This window comes from Trachypithecus francoisi, unplaced genomic scaffold, assembly GCF_009764315.1.
Source record: "Trachypithecus francoisi isolate TF-2019V2 unplaced genomic scaffold, Tfra_2.0 Lachesis_group8, whole genome shotgun sequence".
Classification (NCBI taxonomy): domain Eukaryota; kingdom Metazoa; phylum Chordata; class Mammalia; order Primates; family Cercopithecidae; genus Trachypithecus; species Trachypithecus francoisi.
The window spans coordinates 31176107-31198727 of NW_022681473.1; the positions used below are offsets into that span (position 1 = coordinate 31176107).

General features: G+C 43.7%; 1 protein-coding gene across 1 annotated transcript in view; it reads right to left on the reverse strand.

Annotated features, from left to right (window-relative positions):
* Positions 1–22621, reverse strand: part of KIAA1549L (KIAA1549 like) — a 301627-nt gene that overhangs the window by 34347 nt on the left and 244659 nt on the right. Inside the window, exon 16 of the mRNA XM_033205636.1 lies at positions 17379–17508. Coding sequence (XP_033061527.1) covers positions 17379–17508 — 130 coding nt within the window. The remainder of the gene's footprint in view (positions 1–17378; positions 17509–22621) is intronic.

Below are 22621 nucleotides of genomic sequence, written 5' to 3' on the forward strand. Positions count from 1 at the left end.
ACCATCCTGGCTAACACGGTGAAACCCCGTCTCTACTAAAAATACAAAAACTAGCCGGGCGAGGTGGCGGGCGCCTGTAGTCCCAGCTACTCGGGAGGCTGAGGCAGGAGAATGGCGGGAACCCGGGAGGCGGAGCTTGCAGTGAGCTGAGATCTGGCCACTGCACTCCAGTCCGGGCGACAGAGCGAGACTCCGCCTCAAAAAAAAAAAAAAAAAAAAAAAAAAAGAACTTATAAAGTAACAACTATGAATATTGCCACTTTACAGACAAGGAAATTAAGGCACTGAAAGACAAATGTGTTGCCCATAATTAGCAGAGCTGAGATTTGAACCCAGAAAGTTTGATTCCGGTACCTAAGCTCTTACCCACTCTCTATATATAAACAGATCCATTACCATACTATAGCTGTGGGCTCTGACAGAGTCAAACAAATTTCTATGACCAGAAAAGAAGATAAAATATTTATTGAGATAATCTACCTTATTGATTACTATAAGGATGAAAAGCATCAATGTATAAATACGAAGCACTCACAGTATCTGGCACATCAGCATTTGTTTAACAAACATCAGCTACAATTATTATTGTTGCTGTTACCTATCTCCTCCCATAGACTGGGAACTCCTTCAGGGTTGGGTCAGTGTCTTATTAATCATTGTATTCACAGCCCCCAATCCGGGACCTTGTCCAGAGGTGAAGCTGTAACTGTCTGTTCAATGAACAAACATAACAGGTGCTCAAATTGACTCACGGACCTGTGGTGTGCCAGCTCTGTGCCACCTTTTCCACATGGGTTTCCTCACTCAGCCTCTCAGAGCTCTGCAGTTGTGTCCATTTTCAGATACGAGATATCACATCGACTGGCTGAACTTGCCCTAAACCCTTATCCCTCACTGGCACATTTCTGAAAATGCCTTTTGCTTTTATTTGACAAAAGAGGGGAGACAGGAGCAAAGACAGACCTCCCAGTGTTGGCTGACACTTGGCTTGGGTTGGGGCCGTATCTGGGACAGAGAATTTATTTTTAAACCTCTTTAACTTGGAATGGACCATACTTGCTTCTATGACTTCCCATTCTTGAAAAGCTCTGAGAAACTCATTTTTTTCAAAAAGCTATTTTTATAAACTAATCAAGATATACTTCAATAAAAATTCTAAAAATATTCATCAAGGAATGTCTGTTCATGGTAGGAAATTAGAAAACACAGATAAGCCAAAGGAAGAAAATTAAAATCTACTCTAATCCGATCACCAAAAATAACTACTGTTAACGTTTTGACCTCGTGCACATCCTTCCAGATGTTTCCTACGCATATGAAATAGGATGAGGATTATGAATACTAAAGAACTGCCAACGGCCTATGAATACTAAAGAACTGCCAACGGCCTCCCCACTGCCCCAGGCCACTATAGAGAGTGTGGGCTTGACCCAGGTCAGTTTCTCCCTCTTCCACTTCCAAGGAGAGCCCACGCTTTGCCACACAGATTGTGTGTGTGATGGAGACCAGGAAGTGGGGATGGGCAATGAGAGGCAGAAGAGGTGTGGGCTGCAGAATTTTATGGTGAGATTTTCAAGAGGGGTGCAGAAGCAGGTGTGGCATGTGAATGGGAGAGGAATTAAGGGAATTTAGAATGTTTTACTGACTATAATGTACTTGCCTTCTCACATATAAAAATATAAGTAAAGGAGTAGAGGTATTTAAAAACTACTTTTGTTGGCAGAGTTCTTTTGACTTAGATACTCTCTCAGACCAAGCTGTTTGGGTCATGATTTTATAAACAGAATACATACACACATATACATATATACGTAGGCATATATATATATATATATGTAAACACACACACTTATATATGCGTGCATATATAAGGTTTTTTAAAATGACATTACATTAATACAGTATTTTGAAACCTTTTTAATCAACAATATTGTAAGTAAGTATCTCCATGAATAAATAAATGTATTTACAGAGAATCACTTTAAGGATTTCATAGTATTCTAATAAATGGAGTTTTTAGGCTACCACATATTTAACAGTCCACTATTTTAGATGTTTTCCTAATATCTTACTATATGAACAAAGCTGGAATAAGTATCCTTGTGTTTAGAACTTTGCATATATGTCTGGACGCAGTGGCTCACGCCTGTAATCCCAGCACTTTGGGAGGCCAAGTCAGGTGGATTACTTGAGGTCAGGAGTTCGAGACCAGCCTGGGCAACATGTTGAAATGCTTCTACTAAAAACACAAAAATTAGCCAGGTGACATAGCGCATGCCTGTAATCCCAACTGCTCTGGAGGCTGAGGCAGGAGAATTGCTTGAGCCCGGGAGGCGGAAGTTGCAGTGAGCCAAGATCGCACCACTACACTCCAGCCTGGGTGACAGAGCGAGACTCCGTCTCAAAAATAATATTAATAAAAAAAGAACTTTGCATATAATCATGAGTTTATCCTTAGGTTCAATTCTAGAAGAATTACCAGGTGAGAGGATATACACGTAATTATAGTTTTGGAGAGTTATGGTATATCAGAACTCAGCAGCAAAGGCCACAGTATTTAGAAGACATTTAAGCCATTCCTCCTCCATATATGGGCCCCTGGTCTTGTGCTTCATGGTGGCCACTGGATAGAGCAAGCACCTGCAATTCTTTCAATGTTGTTTTAAAATGAGTGAACCAGTCCAAAACATCTAGGATGGTACACACAGTGGCTAAGTACCCACATGACTTCATCCTCTCTTTGAAACACCATGAGAACAAACTTGAAGGAAATTATAGCCCTGCTGGGAACCCCAAGTATCTTCTTCTTAAAAGATATTCCAAAACAATTTAGTCCTGGGGCACATTCTGTAGCTTTAAGTATTATTCAAAATTAAAACTACTATCTTATCAGACAACTAATGGAAAGACAAGCTACCAACCACAAGAAAATATTTGTATCCACAATATATAAATAGTTCCTATAAATGAATAACAAAAAGACAAGCAACTCAATTTAGAAATTGGGCAAAAGGCTTGAAAAGATACCTCAACAAAAGAAGACATAAAAATGTCCAATAAACACATGGAAAGATGATCAACATCATTAGTAATAAAGAAATTATATCATTTCACATTCAGTGGGATGGCTAAAATGAGAAAGATTAATAACAACAAATGTTGGTGAGGTTGAAGACTAGAATTAGAACTGTTATATTGCTAGTGGGAGGGGCAGCAATGCAAAAACTTTGTAAATTTGACTGTAATTTCTTAAACATATACCTACCCTATGACCCAGAAATTCCACTCCTACATATTTATCCAGATAAATGAAAACATTTGTTAAGAAAACACATGAAAATGCTTATGGCAGTTTTTTTTTTTTCATACTAGCTTCAAACTGGAAGCAATTCAAATGTCCAACAATAGGATAATGGATAAGCAAATAGTATTATATGTATACAACGGAATAGTACCCAGTATAAAAGATAATAAAATACTCATACATGCAATAACATAGATGAGTCTTGAGTGAAAGAAGTCAGACACAAAAGAGTACATACTGAATAAATCCATTTATATGAAGTTTAGGCAAAACTATAGTGGTTTATATCAGGCAGGTGGTTGCCTACGGGTGAGCTGAATATTGACTGAAAAAAAAAAGTGAGGGAGTTTTCTGGGAGTGATGAAAACGTTTGGTATTTTCATTGGTTCGGTGGTTATAAGGGTATACACGTTTGTCAAAGCTCATCACATTGTATACTAACAACCTGTACATTTTTACCATATGTCAATTTTCCCGTAATAAAAGAAACATAATGGGTTGACATAGCTAGCTTGATGTGGATGGTCAGGGAAAGCTTCTCTGAGGAGGTGCCATGATTTCAGACCTGAAGGAGGAGAAGAGGTTGCCCATGTGATGGTTGTAGGAAAGCTTATGAAAAAGACCAGAGGTGAGAGAGAGTTGGTAGTGCTTGAAAAAAAGAAAGGACTGTTACAGAATGAACTATGTCCCCCACAAAATTTTTATGTTGAAGTCCTAACTCCCAGCATCTCAGAATGTGACTGTATTTGGAGATGGGGCCTTCACAGAGGTAATTAAGTTAAATGAGGTCATTAGAGTGGACCTTTGGGTCAAAAGGACTGATCCTTCTAAGAAGAGGAAATTTGGACACAGCATGTATAAAGGGAAGCCGATATGAAGGCTCAGGGAAGAGATAGCCTTTCATAAACTCAGGAAAGAGACCTGGAACACATCCTTCCCTCATGGCCCTAAGAAACCAACCCTACCAACACTTTGATCTAGAACTTATAACCTCCAGAACTGTGAGAAAATAAACGTCTGTTGTTTAAACCATGCCACCCAGTCTGTGCCCCTAGCAAACTAATACATGGACCTAATACATGGCTGAAGCCCTAATTGTTAGGACATGGGGCCGGAGAGGAAGGCAGGGTCCAGATCACGCAGGGTCTGAAAGGCCATGGTAAGAAGGCTGGACTGTTGTCAAAGGGCAATGGGAAACGACTGAAGAATTTCAAGCAGGGAAGAAATGTGACTGGAATTTATGGGAAGCCAGTTAGGAAGCACTTGCTTGTGGCTATTGCCGTAACCCAGGCCAGCAGAGACGACAGGGGCCTGGGTAGGGTGGTCATGGACAGACAAGGGGTGGGTGAGTTCAAGATGTATTTTGGAAGAGAACTGGCAGAGCTGCTGATAGATTAGATGTGAGGGTGAAGGAAAGGCAAAACTTGAAGCCAAGACTTTTTACCAACAAGAGGAACTGTGCTACCCCGGTCTCCTTAATGGTCTCTGAGCTCCCCAAGCATGTCTGGGCCCTTCCAGTTGCTGTACTTTCTGCCTGGAAAGCTCTTCCCCTGGGGCCAGCATTTTAGGTCTGCTCAAAAGTCACCTCCCTGGAGGGTCCTGCCCTGCCCAAGCTATTCAGAGAAGCTCCTGGTACTTTCCACTGGCTTCCCTGAGTTATGCTCCTCCATAGCCTTCCCGACACTGTGCTGTACATCTACGTGCGTGGGTGTTTGTTGTCAGTTTTCCCTAGTGTAATATGTTAGTCTCCCTTATCCTCAGGGTAAAATTTTGTTTCAATAACCTCACTGGATGCCTGAAATTGTGGAGAGTAATGAATCCTATATACATGATGTTTTTTCCCACACAAACCTATAATAAAGTTTAATTTATAAGTTAGGCACAATGAGAAATTAACAGCAATAGCTAATAATAAAACAGAACAATTATAACAATATACTGTTCACAATTTCATGGGTAGAAGATTCATTCTTGGCTGGGCACGGTGGCTCACGCCTGTAATCCCAGCACTTTGGGAGGTCGAGGCTGGTGGATCACTTCAGGTCAGGAGTTCAACACCAGCCTGGCCAACATGGTGAAACCCCCGTCTCTATTAAAAAGGCAAAAATTAGCCGGGCGTGGTGGCTCATGCCTGTAATCCCAGCTACTTGGGAGGCTGAGGCAGGAGAATCACTTGCACCCACGAGGCGGACGTTGCAGTGAGCCGTTATTGCGTCACTGCAATCCAGCCTGGGGGACAGAGCTAGACTCTGTCTCAAAGAAAAAAAAAGATTCATTGTTACCAGAGATTTTAGCAACCTCGGGATACAATTTTTTTTTCTTTCCTTACTAAGTCAGCAACTTTCACCTATTAAAGGAAGCACTAGAGAGCTTTTCTTTGTCATATCCGAATTGCATTATCACTCTCGCCCATTGGAGCCACCGTTAAGTAAAATAAGCGTTACTTGAACACAAGCACTGGCATGCTGCGACAGTGACTGACATCTGGGTAGCATAGACTTTATCCTTGTTGACCAGGATAAGCTGGACAAAGGGAAGACTCCTGTCCTGGGTGGGATGGAGTGGGATGGCGTTAGACTTCATTACACTACTCAGAATGGCACACAATTTAAAACGTATAAATTGTTTATCTTTGGAATTTCCCATTTAATATTTTCATACCATAGTTGACTGCAAGTAACTGAAACCACGGATAAGTGGTGACTACTGGATAAGCCCCATGAGGGCAGGACATTGTCATGTTTCCTGCTGCATCCCAGAATGGCGTGTAGTAGAACATGAATAAATACTCATTGAATGAATGAGTGGAAATGAGTCTTAAAAGTCTGGAGAATTCCTGCTCAAAAGTCTTTAACAGTAAAAGACATTCCCATGTGTCTAAAATGAATGAAACAGTTTTATCTAGAATGGGCTTAACGAAGAGGGATAAAGGGCTCTTGAGGCCACTTATTCTAGAATTTCTTGAGTTAGGAGCCCTAAAGTGAACAGGGGTTTTATAAGCCCACACTTTCCACAAGTGGGTGTAACATCACTTTGCCTCACCTTGGTACTTCATTTCTGGAGCACAGGAAGTTGAAGCCCCTCTCCAAACCCTGCCCCAAAGCCCTGATTTTCAGCTCACTGTCAATCACAGCTCCATCCTGCAAGAACAGATTCTGAACAAATTATGCAACTTCATGGCAAGGGCCCAGAGACCGAGTGGGGGTTTCAGCAAGATAAATTCCTGGGCCATCTGGCCATGATGAAATTTATCTGGCTCCATGTCCATTTTTCTTTTCCACCAATTGGAGTCCTTTGGGCCACACAAACAGTGCCACTTCTCTCCATTTAATGCCTCCTCTGCCCACTGCAAGTGCTGCCTGTTACTGAGGAAGCAGAGACATATTTAGAAAGTTGCTTCTGGAAACCACATTTCAGAGAGTTCTCACTTCACCAGGTGGGAAGAAGACCATGATGGTACAGGAGCAGAGAGACCTTTGCAGCAGTTTCCTATGAGCCTGCATCCCGGAAGCTTCTCTAATAATAAAGTGAGATTGCTTGCCCTCAGAACAGGCAGTGGGGTTCAAAATAATGGCTTGGTGACTCTTCTGCAAAGGTGTGCAAATGGAATTTTAAAAAAATGTCAGCACATTTTTCAAATTTCATTCTGATGCCTTTCCAAAGGATGATCTACAATCACTCCAGGGCTATGGGGATGTGAGGACAGCATGCTGTTTCTGTGTTTCAGGTGGGTAGAAAAGACATGAAAGGGTCTCTCATAGACTTCTAAGGAAATAGGGACATCCTTTCAGAGAATGACCCATAATCAGAGTCTCCACTGAGACCATGAAGATGGGACAGGCAAGGATAAAAGAAGGTGCTCCAATGCTCTTAGCCTTACTCACTGCCCTCAAAGCAAAACATCTTCCCCATGTAACAGAAGTCTCAGGTGCCAGCTCAACCTCCTGTCTTTCTTCCCCCATAACTTGCTGCTCTCTAAGGAGCAGGGGAAATTCAATTACTGAGCAAGATCCATTTGCCTTGAGTTGCAACCACTGTCCCACCCTGTGTTTGCAAAACCATTACCTTAAAGGTCATCTCTGGAAGTGTGGCCTTGTACTACGGCAAGGTGGGAGAGGTCCCAGGCACCCTTCACCAAGTCCATCTCTTGTCCGGTCATGCTGAAGAAAGGCATCCTTGGAGGAGTACAGTCCTCTCTTTGGTGTGTGACACAATTCAAAGCAGTAAGTGCAGGCCGGGCATGGTGGCTCACACCTGTAATCCCAGTACTTGTGGGAGGCCGAGTTGGGTGGATCACTTGAGGTCAGGAGTTCCTGACCAGCCTGCCCAACATGATGAAACCCCACCTCTATTAAAAATACAAAAATTAGCTGGGCATGGTGGCACATGCTTGTAATCCCAGCTACTCAGGAGGCTAAGGCAGGAGAATTGCTTGAACCTGGGAGGCAGAAGTTGCAGTGAGCTGAGATCACGCCACTGCACTCCAGCCTGGGCGAGAGACTGAGACAGTCTCAAAACAACAACAAAAACAGAGTAGTAACTGCTAGAAAAGAAAAGAAACAGGAAAAGGAGAGTTATCGCCCTCTCCCTCCTGGGGAGTTACAATAGTTAATGTTCACTGCCTGTTTTCTACATGCTTTGTCTGCATTAACTCATTTAATTCCCACAACATCCTCATAAAGTAGGTACCACTGGTATCCCCATTTTACAGATGAGAAAATAAAGTGCAGATAGGTAGGTAACTGGCCTAACTTCATGTAGCTCGGAAGTAGCCTAGCTCCATAAGCTATGAGGACAGCCCCTCCACGGTACTACCTGTGAACTTCAAGAACAATATAGAAACCACAGTTGTAATTAAAAACCTCTTAAAAAGGAATCAACCCCAAAGTAAACATATTAAGAATGGCTTTCTCTCATGGAAAGTTAATTTGCATTTTGCTTTCTAGGTGAGTCATCACCTGCTTTTTTTCATCTTAGCTGAGCTGGCACTGCAGGGAGCAAGGAGACTGGGAGGATCTCTCCCATGAGTCAGCACTATTCCACCACAAACAGGCTCTCCCTGCCATCCACTCAAGTCTGCCCTTTCGCCTCTTCAGCTCTTGAAAAAATCAGACAGATGCACAAAATCCCTCTATCACTCTACATGTGTCCAAAACATGAACCTCTGACTGCAGCCTGGACTTCCAGAGCCCACAGCGAAGAGTACTCATTACACAACACCACGCTGTTCTTTCCCTTCAGAAAGGGCCAACCAAAGACAACAAGAGGGCTGGGCGCAGTGGCTCATGCCTGTAAAAATCCCAGGGCTTTGGGAGAAACAGGCGGGCAGATCACCTGAGGTCAGGAGTTCGAGACCACCCTGGCCAATATGGTGAAACCCTGTCTCTACTAAAAATAAAAATAAAATAAAAAATAGCTGGACATGGCGACGGGCACCTGTAATCCCAGCTACTTGGGAGGCTGAGACAGGAGAATCGTTTGAACCCAGGAGGTGGAGGTTGCAGTGAGCTGAGACCGCACCATTGCACTCCAGCCTGGGGAACACTAATGAAACTCCGTCTCAAAAACAAACAACAACAACAAAAAACAAAAAGATCACAACAGGATGAAACTGGAGGGAAGAGTGACATGAAGGAGACTGTTGGGTGTGCTCCTTAAAATGCCCAACACAGTGCTCATGTTTATAATCCCAGCACTTTGGGAGGCTGAGGTGGGAAAATTGCTCAAAGCCAGGAGTTCTAGACCAACCAACCTCTATGGGCAACATAGGGAGACCCCATTTCTACCAAAAAAAATTTTTTTTTAATTAACTAGGCACAGTGTCACTCCCCTAGTCCTAGCTACTTGGGAGGCTGAGGAGGGAGGCTTGCCTGAGCCCAGGAGGCTGGGGCTGCAGTAAGCTGTGATTGTGTCACTGTACTCCACTCTGGGCGACAAAGCAAGATCTGTCTCTCTAAATAAAGAAGTCCAACTACAAGCGTTCTTCAAGCAGCAGGTACTGTAGCAGGCACTGTGATGGCCTCAGCATCTATCTCCTTCTCTCTCTGTATTTTAGCCAGGGGGGCTAGCTGGGACTAAGCTGCCCCAGCTCCATCAATGGGGACTGACCAGGTTAATTTAATCAGTGTAATCTCCCTGCATTCATTGCTACAGTGGTTTACGAAGGGGTGGACACTTGGCACATGATGGTCAGTCAGAGTAACACCCATACACCTTGTCTGGAGGTTGGGAAAAGAGAATTCCCTCTTGCACTGGTCCATGCAGGATGTAGATATGAGGCCTGGGATTTCTTACCAGAGTCCACCTGTGGATGCGGCCAACACACAGGGGAACACAGAGCTGTGTATAATGCAGAGGAACAGACTGGGGCCTCAACCAAACCATGCCTGGATTACCGTAAACAACTTATTCCATTCAGGTTTTAAGATGGTTTAAGTTGGGGTTTCTGTTGCTTTTGCCAAAGCAGTTTATTGAATAACCACCATCGACAGTGAACTCCAAATGGCAACGGAAATCTGCCTAAGGTTCTGATATTCGGTCAAACCTAATGTGTATTTGGCTCAGAGGTAGAAACATGCCCTGTTTTTTCAAGTCTCAGCTTAGGAATCACCGCTTCTGGTTGACACACTTGTTTGTTCATTTGCCCAACAAATAGAGACACCGCATCTATTATGTGCCAGTTCCTATTCTGAGTGCCGAGGTTTCAAGCATAAATAAAACATGACTCCCGTCCTTGAGGAGTTGCATGGGGAACTAATACAAGTAAACCAACTAATGGGAGTTGGGGGCGAAGGCTTTGATTGGGGTGAGTATCAGGGGCTACTGGAACACAAAGGAGGGGCCCATAGGCATAGGAGCCAGGAGAAGGTGCTGGGAAAGGTCATGGTTAAACCAAGTTCTAAAAGCACTGCCTAAGTCAGTAGTTCTCAGCCAGGAGCAGGTTTGCCCACCAGGGGACATGTGCAATGCCTGGAGACGTATTTTGGTCGCCACAGCTGGGAGGGGCTTCTGGCACCCATGCATAGGTAGAGGCCAGGGATGCTGCTAAACATCCTATAATGCACAGGACAGTGCACCATGTGAAGAAACTCTACAGCCCTAAGTGTTAACAGTGAGGAGCCTGGGCCTGGATGAAGCAGGTAGGAAAGGAGATTCCAGGCAGAGCGATGCGTGCATGCAAAGACCTGGACATGGGAAACTACAGGACAAGTTTGGGGAAGGTGTTCAGGCTGGAACCAAGGGAGTGGGTTAGGGAGTGACAAGCGTCAGCTAGAAGGGCATATCTGAGCCAGCTAGAGCAGAAAAGTCCTCAGCTGGGCGCTTAGAGTCTGAGTTTTATCCCCAAAGCTATGGGGAGCTCCTGAAGGATTCTGAACAACAGTGTGTGTTTTAGAAGGATTTTCCCGGCAGCTGTCTGGCAGCTCAGCAGTGGTGAGTAATGGAGACTGTACTGGGCAGTGGCTATGGGACAGACAGGAAGGAACAAACCCTCAGGAGCACTCCCCCTTCCCATCCAAGTTCATTGCCACAGCATGTTGCATGTGCCTCTACCTCTCTCCTCCACTAGTGTGTAATTACCTGGCCATGCATGAAAATGAATACATCTTTCCCTTCTCCACAGGGCCTCACACAGGTAGGTATAGTGGAATCTCACAGAAGGCTTAGATGCTAATGCTAATGCCAGCCGGCTGAGTAGGTAAAAATCATATAGAGAAAAGCCCTTGAAAATCTCTCAACTCATCCACTTGGTGTAGCCCATGTCGCCCTGTGCATACAACCTTATACGGTAATAGGGAAAAAGAAACATATAATCTGCAATGTACACTATAAACAAAATACATGCAAAAGCTAGTTTCTTAGCTTTATTTAAATTTTGTTTTCCTTTTTCTTTCAGGGCTCGTATTACTGAATTTACGTACATTAAGTGTGCATATGCTGCCATGGTTCCAATGCACTCAGTAAATGTTTGCTAGAAGAAAGAAAAGGAATGGCAATTCCCAAGGGGTGTTTTCATTTGTCGCTGGCCTCCAGCTCCTGCAGGGGCTTGGCAGACATGGGTGGCCCAGGAGTGCATAGGATTGTAAGGAACTAGTGGACTCTGAGCCATACTGCCTAGGACTAGAAGATGGATTCCCCCAGCTGCTGGGCACACTGCCAGCTGTCAGCCCTCAGATGTCAGCTCTTGCAGGGAATTGCCCTTGGCTAAAGAGAACGGCCTCACCCAAGGACATCCAATGACTGGTCCATTCTAGAATACATATGTACAGCTGCTTCCCAAACTTGAGACAACTCTGCAGGGCCATCTGAGCTGCAGAGCCTCCATGGGGTCAGCTGAGGCCTTGTAGTGTCTGTACCACAGCCCAACTTCCAAATCTGCCTAAACCTGCTTCCTCCTCTCCCTGACAGCATACCTAGAACATGCTGGGGACCCTGGCCTGAAAGAAGTGGCTACTCTAGGTCAAGAGGGTAGGAGGTCCCAGAGTCCGGGAAAAATGGGGATGGGCAGGCAGGTACCAAGAATAAGAGCAGACAGGGTCCAGAATGCAGGGGATCAGAGAGAAGATGCAGGCAGATAGCACCTGAGTGCTGCTAACAGAAGGGAAGTTGTTTATCTCCTGCCCAGTGGGAAGTTGCCTACAGGGGAGGGAAATTCTTGGCCTGCAGGGGAGGTCTGGCTCTGAAGGAGGTCACCAGGCCATCCTGAAACCCCTCTGCCTCCCTTTCAAACCTGCCAACAAGCATCCCACCTCCCACTCCTGACTCACCAAGTGGCCATCAACCTGGTGAGATCCGGACTTTACCTAAAGACCCCCTGCAGCCTCAAACACCTCGATCTCTTTGCCTCAGGCTCTCCCAGGGAGCCTGATTCCCCATGAGCAGATATTTCCCTTGGATTAGAAGTCCCTGTTAAAATATAATGTACTGTAAATTAAGTCAAGATAACATATCAAGCCAGGGTTATTATAGCTTATGTTAGCTGGGAGAGGTAAGAGAAGGAAATGAAAGACTGAGATGGGGGGCTATGGAGGAAAGTTTTGGGTGAGATGCTAAGGTGGTAATAGTGGTGGGGTCAACACAAGAGCACCTACGTCAGGGGGGCAACAAGAAGGTTGCTTCTAGGATAAAGGACAAAATCTCCAAATCCAACCAATTGCTTCCCAATGGAGCAAAGAGCTGGTTGTACCCTTAATTGGGACCACTCCATTATGCAGCACCAGGGCATTCCTGTGGTTGGCCTTGGTCTCTGTTACACCAAAGCTGTAAGATGCTGGGGCAGGTAGGGGAAGTGGGTGGGCAGAAGAGATTTCTGTTAACAATGGGATTACAAATTTACCTAGGAGGCTCCAGACTTGCCATAAGCTTTGTGAGCAGTCAGGGACTTTCCTGATAATATTTCATTGTTCGACAAGTGGAACTCATCAAAACAACCATTTCAATTCCTTCGTCTCCTTCCAGTAACCACTGCTCACCTGTAACAAAGGAAGCTGGCTGCATTGTCAGCCTTTAGGCTTGACATCAGACAATGCACCCAGGCCTTCCTCAGCAGGCTCTTGTGGACTGAGCTCTGAGAAATGGGCTCATTTTCCCCTTTGGGATATACTTTTATTCACTAGATGTCCCAACTGCTTCCTGAGTATTGCCCTGCCTGGTAATTTTTCTCTCCTTTCGCTTTCACCTGGTACCTGCAGTGGAGGTAATGGACAGGCAACCTCCTTGTAGCGTGCATTCCCGTACTGTTGAGGCTGAATGGCTAACTTCTATCTCCTGGCCTTCCAGGAGGCTGCGGCTGCAGATGAGACTTTGGTTCTGTCAGTGAGATGCAGCACTTGTGTGCACTCTGGACAGAGGAAATGGGGCAGGCCCATCTTTCTGCTGCCTTGGCTGCTAAAAGCTGGGTTGCTGAGCACCACACTCCTTAACCCCGGCTCTATGGGGTTCTCTCATTCCTGGATCATGCTACGACTGTGTTTTCTTAACCTCGGTGTTCCAGGGCAGGACGCTTCTCCACCTTCCTGCTTGAGGAAGAGGCAGCCGCCCCTCCTCAGGGCCAGCCCTGTGATCTTGTTCTAGGAATCTTTCCAGGAACATTCCTTCAGCTCGCCCATGATTTTGTGAGCACCTAATTCCTAAGAGTCATTTTTTTGGTCTGTTTTAAAAAGCTTGATGTTTTCAGTTTTCTGCAGCTGGACTTTGCCTGATACTCCTTTTTATAGATTTACATGTACTTTTCAGCTGTAGAAGCATCTGGTTTCAAACATTTCTCCAGAGAAGTCCCCCGGAATGAGAACTAATGACTGTGATCGTCTCTTTGAGATGCATCAATGAATCAACCATCCTTTTTAACATTTTCAAACCCACTGCCCACATTTTAGGGTCTGAGCCCACTGCACTGGCAACTACCTCCAGTGCATGGAACTTTAGGTAAGGTGCTAGAGAGAAACTAAAAGAAGTAGTTTGTAAAAGTCCCTACTTCTGAGAGGTCAACATGCATTTTCAAAGTTATAATTCAAACAATAAATGTCAGAGTCTTCCTCATAGCCAAGGCACATAGCTGGCTCCCTTCCCGCCACCTATTTTTAAACTGCAAAAACAGATCAAGGTTGAAGAGGTGCATTTTTCTTTCTGGGGGATGATTTCATGATTACTTGCCCTTTGGAAGCAAAGGCTTCATATCCACATACTGGGGTAAATAATTTGACTGATGAAGGAAAAATCTCTTAGGTCTTTATTCTGCCTGAGAATCATATTTGCAGCATTTTTTTTTCTTTTCCTCACTGTTTCATTATTTTCCACATGACTTTCATTCAGAAAATAACATTTTAAAAATTCTTTGAAATAGAGATATTTTTGCTTTTACACATTAGGCTGACATTTTCTTTTCTACCTGCTTTATACATAAGGACGAATTAATTTCAATGCCAAAGTTGGTTTAATAATATGATCTGGTCTTTTGGGAGTTTGGAACATCTTGTGAAAATAATACATCCGGCTGGGCACGGTGGCTCAAGCCTGTAATCCCAGCACTTTGGGAGGCCGAGACGGACAGATCACGAGGTCAGGAGATCGAGACCATCCTGGTTAACACAGTGAAACCCCGTCTCTACTAAAAAAATACAAAAAACTAGCCGGATGTGGTGGCGGGTGCCTGTAGTCCCAGCTACTCAGGAGGCTGAGGCAGGAGTGAACCCGGGAGGCGGAGCTTGCAGTGAGCCGAGATCCGGCCACTGCACTCCAGCCTGGGCAACAGAGTGAGACTCCGTCTCAAAAAAAAAAAAAAAAAAAAAAAAACAGAAAATAACACATCCTTCTAATGGGAATGCGTCCTTCTAGAATATTACTACCAAGTGAGGCATCATTACTGCCAGGAGTGTACTACATCCCTTAGCTGGCAGATTGACCAAAAGGTTGAAGATTGTTGCTGTAAAACGCAGTGATCCCAAATCCCTTGGAGCTAAGGGTCTCCCTCCCACAGGCCCTAATAACTCTTGTTCTATGGGAAAATTTTGAAACAATCCACGCTGCTACAGTCCTGGTGCTAAGATTTGCCAGTGTAGCATGTGTTTGCTTATTTATGCATTTATTCATTTATTTTAACATTCAGGCTTTTCCTTTGGGACTCTAGTCATCTTTCAAAAAATGCAAAATTAAATCAATCTCCCAGTGCTTTTGCTTCTACAGTGTCAAGGTTCCCCAACCTGGCAGAAAGGACTGGATAGTTTGGCAGGGCTTCTGGATCCCCAGACCCAGTGGGAAGAATGACATGTTTCCAATTGAATGACCGGCTCACTGCTGTGCTAATGGATTCTTTTGCCAGAAGTGCTCTGGTAATTTTAGAAAATCAAGAGCTCAGAAAATGAATGCATTGTTTAAAACTATGATTCACTTTTCTTTTCTACTTTATTTGCTGGTCCATGTTTTGCTTGTGTGAGTTATTCATGTAAGAATGCTTGTGAGCCCTGATATCTAGCTTCTTCCAGAGGTGCAAAAATATAGGATATGGATTATATTACATAAGGACAGATGTACAGTGAGGAAGGATGACTATAGAAGCCATACTGCATGGTGGTTAAGGGGAGGGGCTCTGGGGCTGGGTAAGCAAATTATATAACTGGCCTCAGTTTCTTCATCTATACAATGGGCATAATGAAAGCATCTACTTGGCTGATAACTATGCAAATGCAATGAGATAATACACATGAAAAGACTAGAATAGGGCTTGTTCTATAGTGAGCAGTTGGTAAATAGTAGACATTTTTCATACGATTAGTATAAAAAGCAAAGAGGAGATATAGGTAAGCAATTTCATTCTTATAGTCAACAAATTCTTAAAGCCATTCCCGAGATGATCATTTTTCTCTTAAGGGGGCTTATCATCACATTTTTGAGATCACATGCACTTCTCACTTCTCAAAGAAATATCTATTTTAAAGAAGTCTATTAGAATAAAGCAGGCTTCCCCTAAAGTAACATGTACTTGGTATACTTACACATGTCTGTGAGGGTGAGCAATCTCCTCCTAAAAATCATCGCCCTCCTTCTACTGTTCTAGGTAAGTTGCTAACACGACATTCCAAAGGTATTAAGTGAGTGCTGCAAGTCATGTCACTGTGGTTAAGAAACGATCTTCAATGTTCTCTTTTTAAGGTTAATAAGGAAACCTCTGACCCATTTCCTCATAACTGTCAAAGTGTTTTTGCCTAGAATCTCACAAAAAAACCCTATTAATGCCAATCTTGAAATAAATTAAGAATCCTACTGTGTCTCAGATGCCTGGGCAGATGAAAAAGTTCCCCAAACTAGGCAAGCATCGAGGAAGAAGGTTCACTGTTGGTGGGGAAAGATTAACTGGAAGCTTCCAATGCCCGATTTTTAATCACAGGCTGATTATCAAATTGCTGAACGAATTTGGCATAGGAAATTTTTTTATAAGGAGAAAAATTAACATTGAATAATTTAACCTAGCAGAAAAATAAAAGATTTGCCCAAAGCATCTGTAATTTTATAAAACTAAACTACCAAAGTGTTTTATGAAAAAGGAAAAAGAAACAAAAGATAAGGGTAACACGACCAACAAAAACATCAAGTTTAAATATAAGGAAGGTGATTAGAAATTCAAATTAGGTAGAATATCTTTGTTTTAAATTGGACCATTAAAAAATCCCATTTTAAGGCTTTGTGGCAAAAGATGACTAATCCTGAGGGGGAAAAATATTGTTGCCTTCTAATTAGCATGGCATATTTAAAAAACCGAGTGTCAAACTATAATTTCTCAAATTATAAGTTTATCTAGATATATTTGAACTATACTTCTTATTTTAAAAATGTTTGTTTATATTTAGAGAAACATTTTAGGGGAATGGGAAGGAAACACTGTTCACAAACCTAGGTGTAGATTCAAGATCATGTGAAATGCTGGGGCAGGGTGAGGCATCACTGTACCTCTCAGCACAGGACCATTCACCTGAGCTCATGGGTCCAAGGACAAGTCACAGGGTGCAGGCAGCTGGAGAGGAGGCACCAAATTGCAACTCATCATCTGGGGAAATCTGACGGGATTAAAATCATTTCTGCAGCTTGGCCACATCACTGAACATAAGCATGTGCTTTGTCACATGAAATTATCAAACCGCCCTGTACATCTCATTGTTTCTATGGCATACCGAGGAGTTATGAAATCAGGAACAAATCCAACTTTTCAACATCGCTATGAATTGAAAGAAGGCTGTGTTCAAGTGAATTCTAACCCATGGCCACAGTCCCTACTGAGTTTCTAAGGACAGAGGGGAAAATAAATTCAGGACATTTAGAATATCCAAGGAGTTTAAGGTCCGTAATGTGCTATTCATAACATGGCACAATTCGGAAATCATGATCCTTTCAGCAATAATCTGTTACTCTGACACATTCCAAGTAGTCCTACTTTGCAAACTAGGTAATAAAAAAATAGAAAATGTTTTAGTGCCTTTTAAATTTCCACAAATATGTGGTAAACTGTAACACAATGGGATGCTCTATCCCCCTTGCCTTCAGGGGAAAGCAAAGCTTGTATTCACCCAGCCCACCAGAGACTCACATCATATCCGCTGTTGCGGATTCCACGCCGGGGTCGCTCCCGAGTCACCAGAAGGTCCATCTCGGTTTCCCCTGGACTCGGGCTGTTCAGAGACTGCCGGCTTCGGTAGACAGAGTTCTTCATCTGTTGCCTGAAGAAAATTCAACAACTGTTATGATGCAGCAAATGCCCTAACAGATGGAATTCTCCACTGATCCAAAGTACAGGCAACCAATGAAGGGTTTGGATTTGCCTCACAAATCTCATAATTGATGGTATTTATTCCCAGGATATAAGGGGCTGTAGAAAGAGTGAAATAAAGATTTTTTTTCCAGATGCTGTAATCATTTGGCTGAATTGTTAGTGTTCTTTCATATGGAAACTAGGTAACTACAATCAATTGCAACATTGCAACCTCATTTAAAATTCTGCTGATGGCAAGACCAGGGGTTCTCCCTTGACCCTCTAGGACAGCTAACGCTGATGGAACAAACTTGCCTTTGTTGACTTTGTTGACTCAGCAACCTCCTGTTCCTTTTACTCTTTCTGGTTTCACACGCATGATTCTATGATGTGTTAATAAACCCTGTAGTTAGTGGGCTGCTTAATATTATGACTGTGGATAGATTTCTTTTCTGCTACTACCACAGTAGATTTCCTTCTGGACTAAGAAGCCATAAACCCAGACGTAATTTGGGGCTTTTCCATTCATCCACCCTCACATTCACCCACCCACCCATCCATCCATCCATCAATCCATCCATCCATCCATCCACCCACCCACATCTATATATCCACCTACCTACTCATCTATCCATCCACCCATCCATCCATCCATCCATCCATCCATCCATCCATCCATCCCTCATTTACTGAATGTCTACCATGTGCCATGCACCATGGAAGATGATGAACATCCACAGTGAACAAAACAGATTATGGCCCCTCCTCTCCTAGAGGTTACATTCTAATGAGAGAGACAGATAATTAACATGGTAATTTCAGAGTGATAAGTGCTATTAAGCTCTGACAAACGGGGACTAGGATGGGAGACAGCTTAGGATGATCAGGGAAGGCCTCTCTGGGGAGGTGACAATTTAGCTGAGTCCTAAGTGGAGCTGGCCACATGTTGATCTGGGCACAGAGCATTTCAGGCCCAGGGAGCAGCACATTCAGGGGCTCCACTCAGCTACCGCTAAAAAATTCATACATTTGTCACCCCTGTCTTGTCTCCACTTGTCATTAGAAAAATCTTTTCAAAGAGCAGGAAGTAAACAGCAACATAGTGAGGATAGTAGCTATGCTTTTCTTCTTCCACAAGAGGTAATTTTACAAGTGGGAATGAGGCTTATTGGGGACAAGTGAGTTCCACATGATCCTGCAAGACGGCAAAGGGAGAGAACTTCCTTCTCACCCAGCCATAAGTTTCCCTGTGATTAATTTGCATTCTAAGACTATCTATCTTCAGAGAACTCTCCAAACATTGCCTTTTTTTTTTTTTTTTTAATAGAGTCTCAATCTGTCACCGTGGCTGGAGTGCAGTGGTGTGACCTCACTGCAGTCTTGACCTCCCTGGATGAGGTGATCCTTCCATCTCACCCTCCTGAGTAGCTGGGTCTACTAGCACATACCACAAAGCCAGGCTAATTTTTTTGTAATTTTTGTAGAGACAGGGTTTCACCATGTTGCCCAGGCTGGTCTCGAACTCCTGGGCTCAAGCGATCCACCCACCTCAGCCACCCAAAGTACTGGAATTACAGGAGTGAGCCTCTGTGCCTGGCCAACACTGCCTATGTAATGTCTCTATTCTAAGATGCTAGCTATTCATGGGTTGAAGGTGAAGAGGCTGTATTATTTCTTCCCAGTGACTATGTGGGAAGCCCCAGACACCTGGCAGGCAGACACATTTTTTTCAGAGACACACAGTAAGTTAGTCACAGAATTACTGTCATACATAGTCTAGGAGAGGCAGTAGAGCTCTAAGGCAAAGCATTACCCTTGTTATTAGCCTTGGGAATAAAGCAGACACCACTGGTTCTAGACCTTCACCATGAGGAGCTTATACCTGCTCAGAGAGCATCTGTTGCCTTTGCTTGCCTGTTACCCGTGGTAACCTTCCTTTGGTAAGAGCATCGTGATGTCACTTGGGGGCTCCCTTTCCTCCAGTGGTAGGCATGTGACTCAGGATGGACCAATCCCAGCATTGCATCCCCATGGCCACAGTGATGGGTCAGGGGCTGGGCACCTGACCTGAGTTGTTCTGGTGGGACTGAGTCTCGGGGCTTTCGCTAGGTCAACTAGGAAAGAGGCGTTCTCTTGCTTTTGCTAGGTCAACTAGGAAAGAGGCGTCCTCTTGGCATTGGGGTTTCTAAGAAGATAGGATATATGCCAGGAGTTGCTGGCAGCCAGTTTGTCACCATGAGGTAAGAGCCTGCCTGAAAATGGGGGCAGCAGAGAGTGAAAAGACAGCAAGATCTAACATAGGAGACCTCTGACCCCTGGATCCAGCCATGCCAAAGCCTTGACCTTTCCATAATGCTCAATAATACATTCCCCTTTTATTTAACCAGTTGTGCTGGATTTCCATCATTTGCAGCCCAAAGAATTCTGACTAATTCTAGTAACGGCGTTCATAAGCGAATAGTATAAACTGTGCCCTACATTTGTCTGCAGTTGGAGGCTTCCTTTAGGGAAGCCCAACCTCAGTGAACGGTTGAAACAATCTACTCCAAGTGATTCACACCTTCTGCAGACTCCAGAAGAATTATCATCCTTGACCTAATTACACATCATTTTTGGGAAAAGGCAGACTTTACAGCTGTCTTGAGACTATCAATTAGCCCATTTAGAAAAGATTTACTATAAGGCTGGTGAAGTAAATACTAAGATAAGCAATTGACACTTAAGTAGGTTGTTTTGCAAGTGTGAGAAATACAATAGCGAGAGTGTGTAAGCCCTGTCAAGAACTGTAAATGTAGGTAACACTGAAGTGTATACCAGTCTACTTTTCTCTCGGAGGCAACATCCCCTTAAAATATACAGCTTAAAGACTGCTCTTAACATGGATTTCAATTTCCAGACCACCAATGAAGGCCTGGTGTGCAAGCATCTATTTAAAAATAAATTAGACTCTCAGGTAGAGAAATTACCTATTTTAATAAGATAGCATTCCATTAGGTATATTCATTTCTTGTTGATATTTTGCTGTATACTTCTTAAAGGCAATACATTTGGAAGCATGCAAACTTGAGAAGTAAGTTCTTTAACTCTGAAAATACTGCTGGGTAGGTAATGATGAGTTTTACTTGCTTGTTAATCCCAATATAGTTTAAGAAAGTAGTTCTCAAATTATGTTCTCTTTCTATGGAACCCCAGGGCTCCATAGAGATGGCCTGGGAAGGACTGAGGAGCAGGAGGAGGCAGCTCAGCTTTCATCAGAGCAACTCCATCTTTATATATTATTACTTTACGTTGGGTTCCCTAGAAAAGGGTTCTAGAATGATTGGAGTGTAAGTCATTTATTTGGGAGGTGGCTCCAAGAAGCACTAGCTGGGGAGTAAGGAAATGACAGAGGGAAGGAAGGAACATCAATAAAGGGTATGATATGGAGTAAATTTGTGTTTTGGGCAAAGGAGGCTCAAACTCACTGGAAAAGTGTGGGAGACAGTTGTTTTAGAAGGTAGGTTTTATTATTATTTAGGCATGGCATGGCCAATAGATCAGGACATGAATGCCATTAAAAATATAGCTTGAGGCCAGGCACAGTGGCTCACACCTGTAATCCTAGCAATTTGGGAGGGTGAGCCAGGCTGATCAAGAGGTCAGGAGATTGAGACCATCCTGGCCAACATGGTGAAACCCCATCTCTACTAAAAATACAAAAATTAGCTGGGCATGGTGGCATGTGCCTGTACTCCTCCCAGCTACTCGGGAAGCTGATGCAGGAGAATCACTTGAACCAGGGAGTTGGAGGTTGCAGTGAGCCAAGATAGCGCCACAGCACTCCAGTCTGGTGACAGAGGGAGACTCCAACTTCCCCACTGCCCCCACCCCGCCAAAAAAATATATATATATATAGCTTGTTACACTCACAGATCCCAAGAAGAGGGAACAGGCCATACCACAGGGGAGTGTGACTAATCTTGATTGAATACTTTTAGCAGATTTCTGGGGCACAAGGGCTGTCCTGAGTTGTCTGGTACCTGGCCCTGGGGTAATTAGGGCAAGCAGACAGGGACTCAGAGTAGAGAGCCCTATGAGACCACATACAGAAGGCAGTTGGTGTTTGGGCTCTGCATTGGCTGCTTTGCACATGAAAGGCGTGTTTGCAGGTGAGTCCTTTATTAGCACTAGGAATCCAGTAGCCTGGGGAGGACAGTTTCTCTGGGGTCAGCAAGGCCGCAGATGTCCAAATCATCAAATATAGAAACTAAAAAATGTAGTTATTGCAACAGTGTAACTTACGCTTCCAGTTCCCTTGCCAAGGGTATTTATCTATCAGTTTCCATCTGTTATGGACTGAGGATGCTCCACAGTGTCTTAACCACATGACACTTCTGGTTGGTGACTGCCACGAAAAAGCCTTTAAGTTGGAGTCACAGATGCCTATAGTGAGTAGGAAGCTGCTGGCATGGACAGGCACAGGGAGAGCTGAGGGCATGGACCGGGGCCACCAACAGCAACCACCTTAATTACATTATGTACTTTGTGTCTCGGGGTAAGAGTTTAAAATGTAAAAATGAGGTGTTCTGATTTTTTTTAAGGCTCTGAAAATGATTTTAAAAAGATTTAGTGACGAGTCAACACTTGGAACCTAAACTTTGTCTTTTATTTGATTTAATTTAGGTCTTAAGGTAAAATTCTGGTTACTGATTGATCTAGTTTGGATATTTGTCTCCACCCATATCTCATGTTGAAATGTAATCCCCAATGTTGAAGGTGGGGCCTGTTGGGAAGTGACTGGATCACGTGCTGTCCCTCTGACAGTGAGTGAGTTCTCATGAGATCTGGTTGTTTAAGAGTGTGTGGCATCTCCCTGCCCCAGCTCTCTTTTGCTTCTGCTTTCCTTCCACCATGAGGAAAAGCTGCCTGAGGCCTCTCTAAGAAGATGCTGGTGCCTTGCTTCCACAGCCTGCAGAACTGTAAGCCAATTAAACCCCTTTTCTTTATAAATTACCCAGTCTCCTTTTCAAAAGAAGATATACATGTGGCCAACAAGCATATGAAAAAAGCTCAATATCACCGATCACTGGAGAAATGCAAAT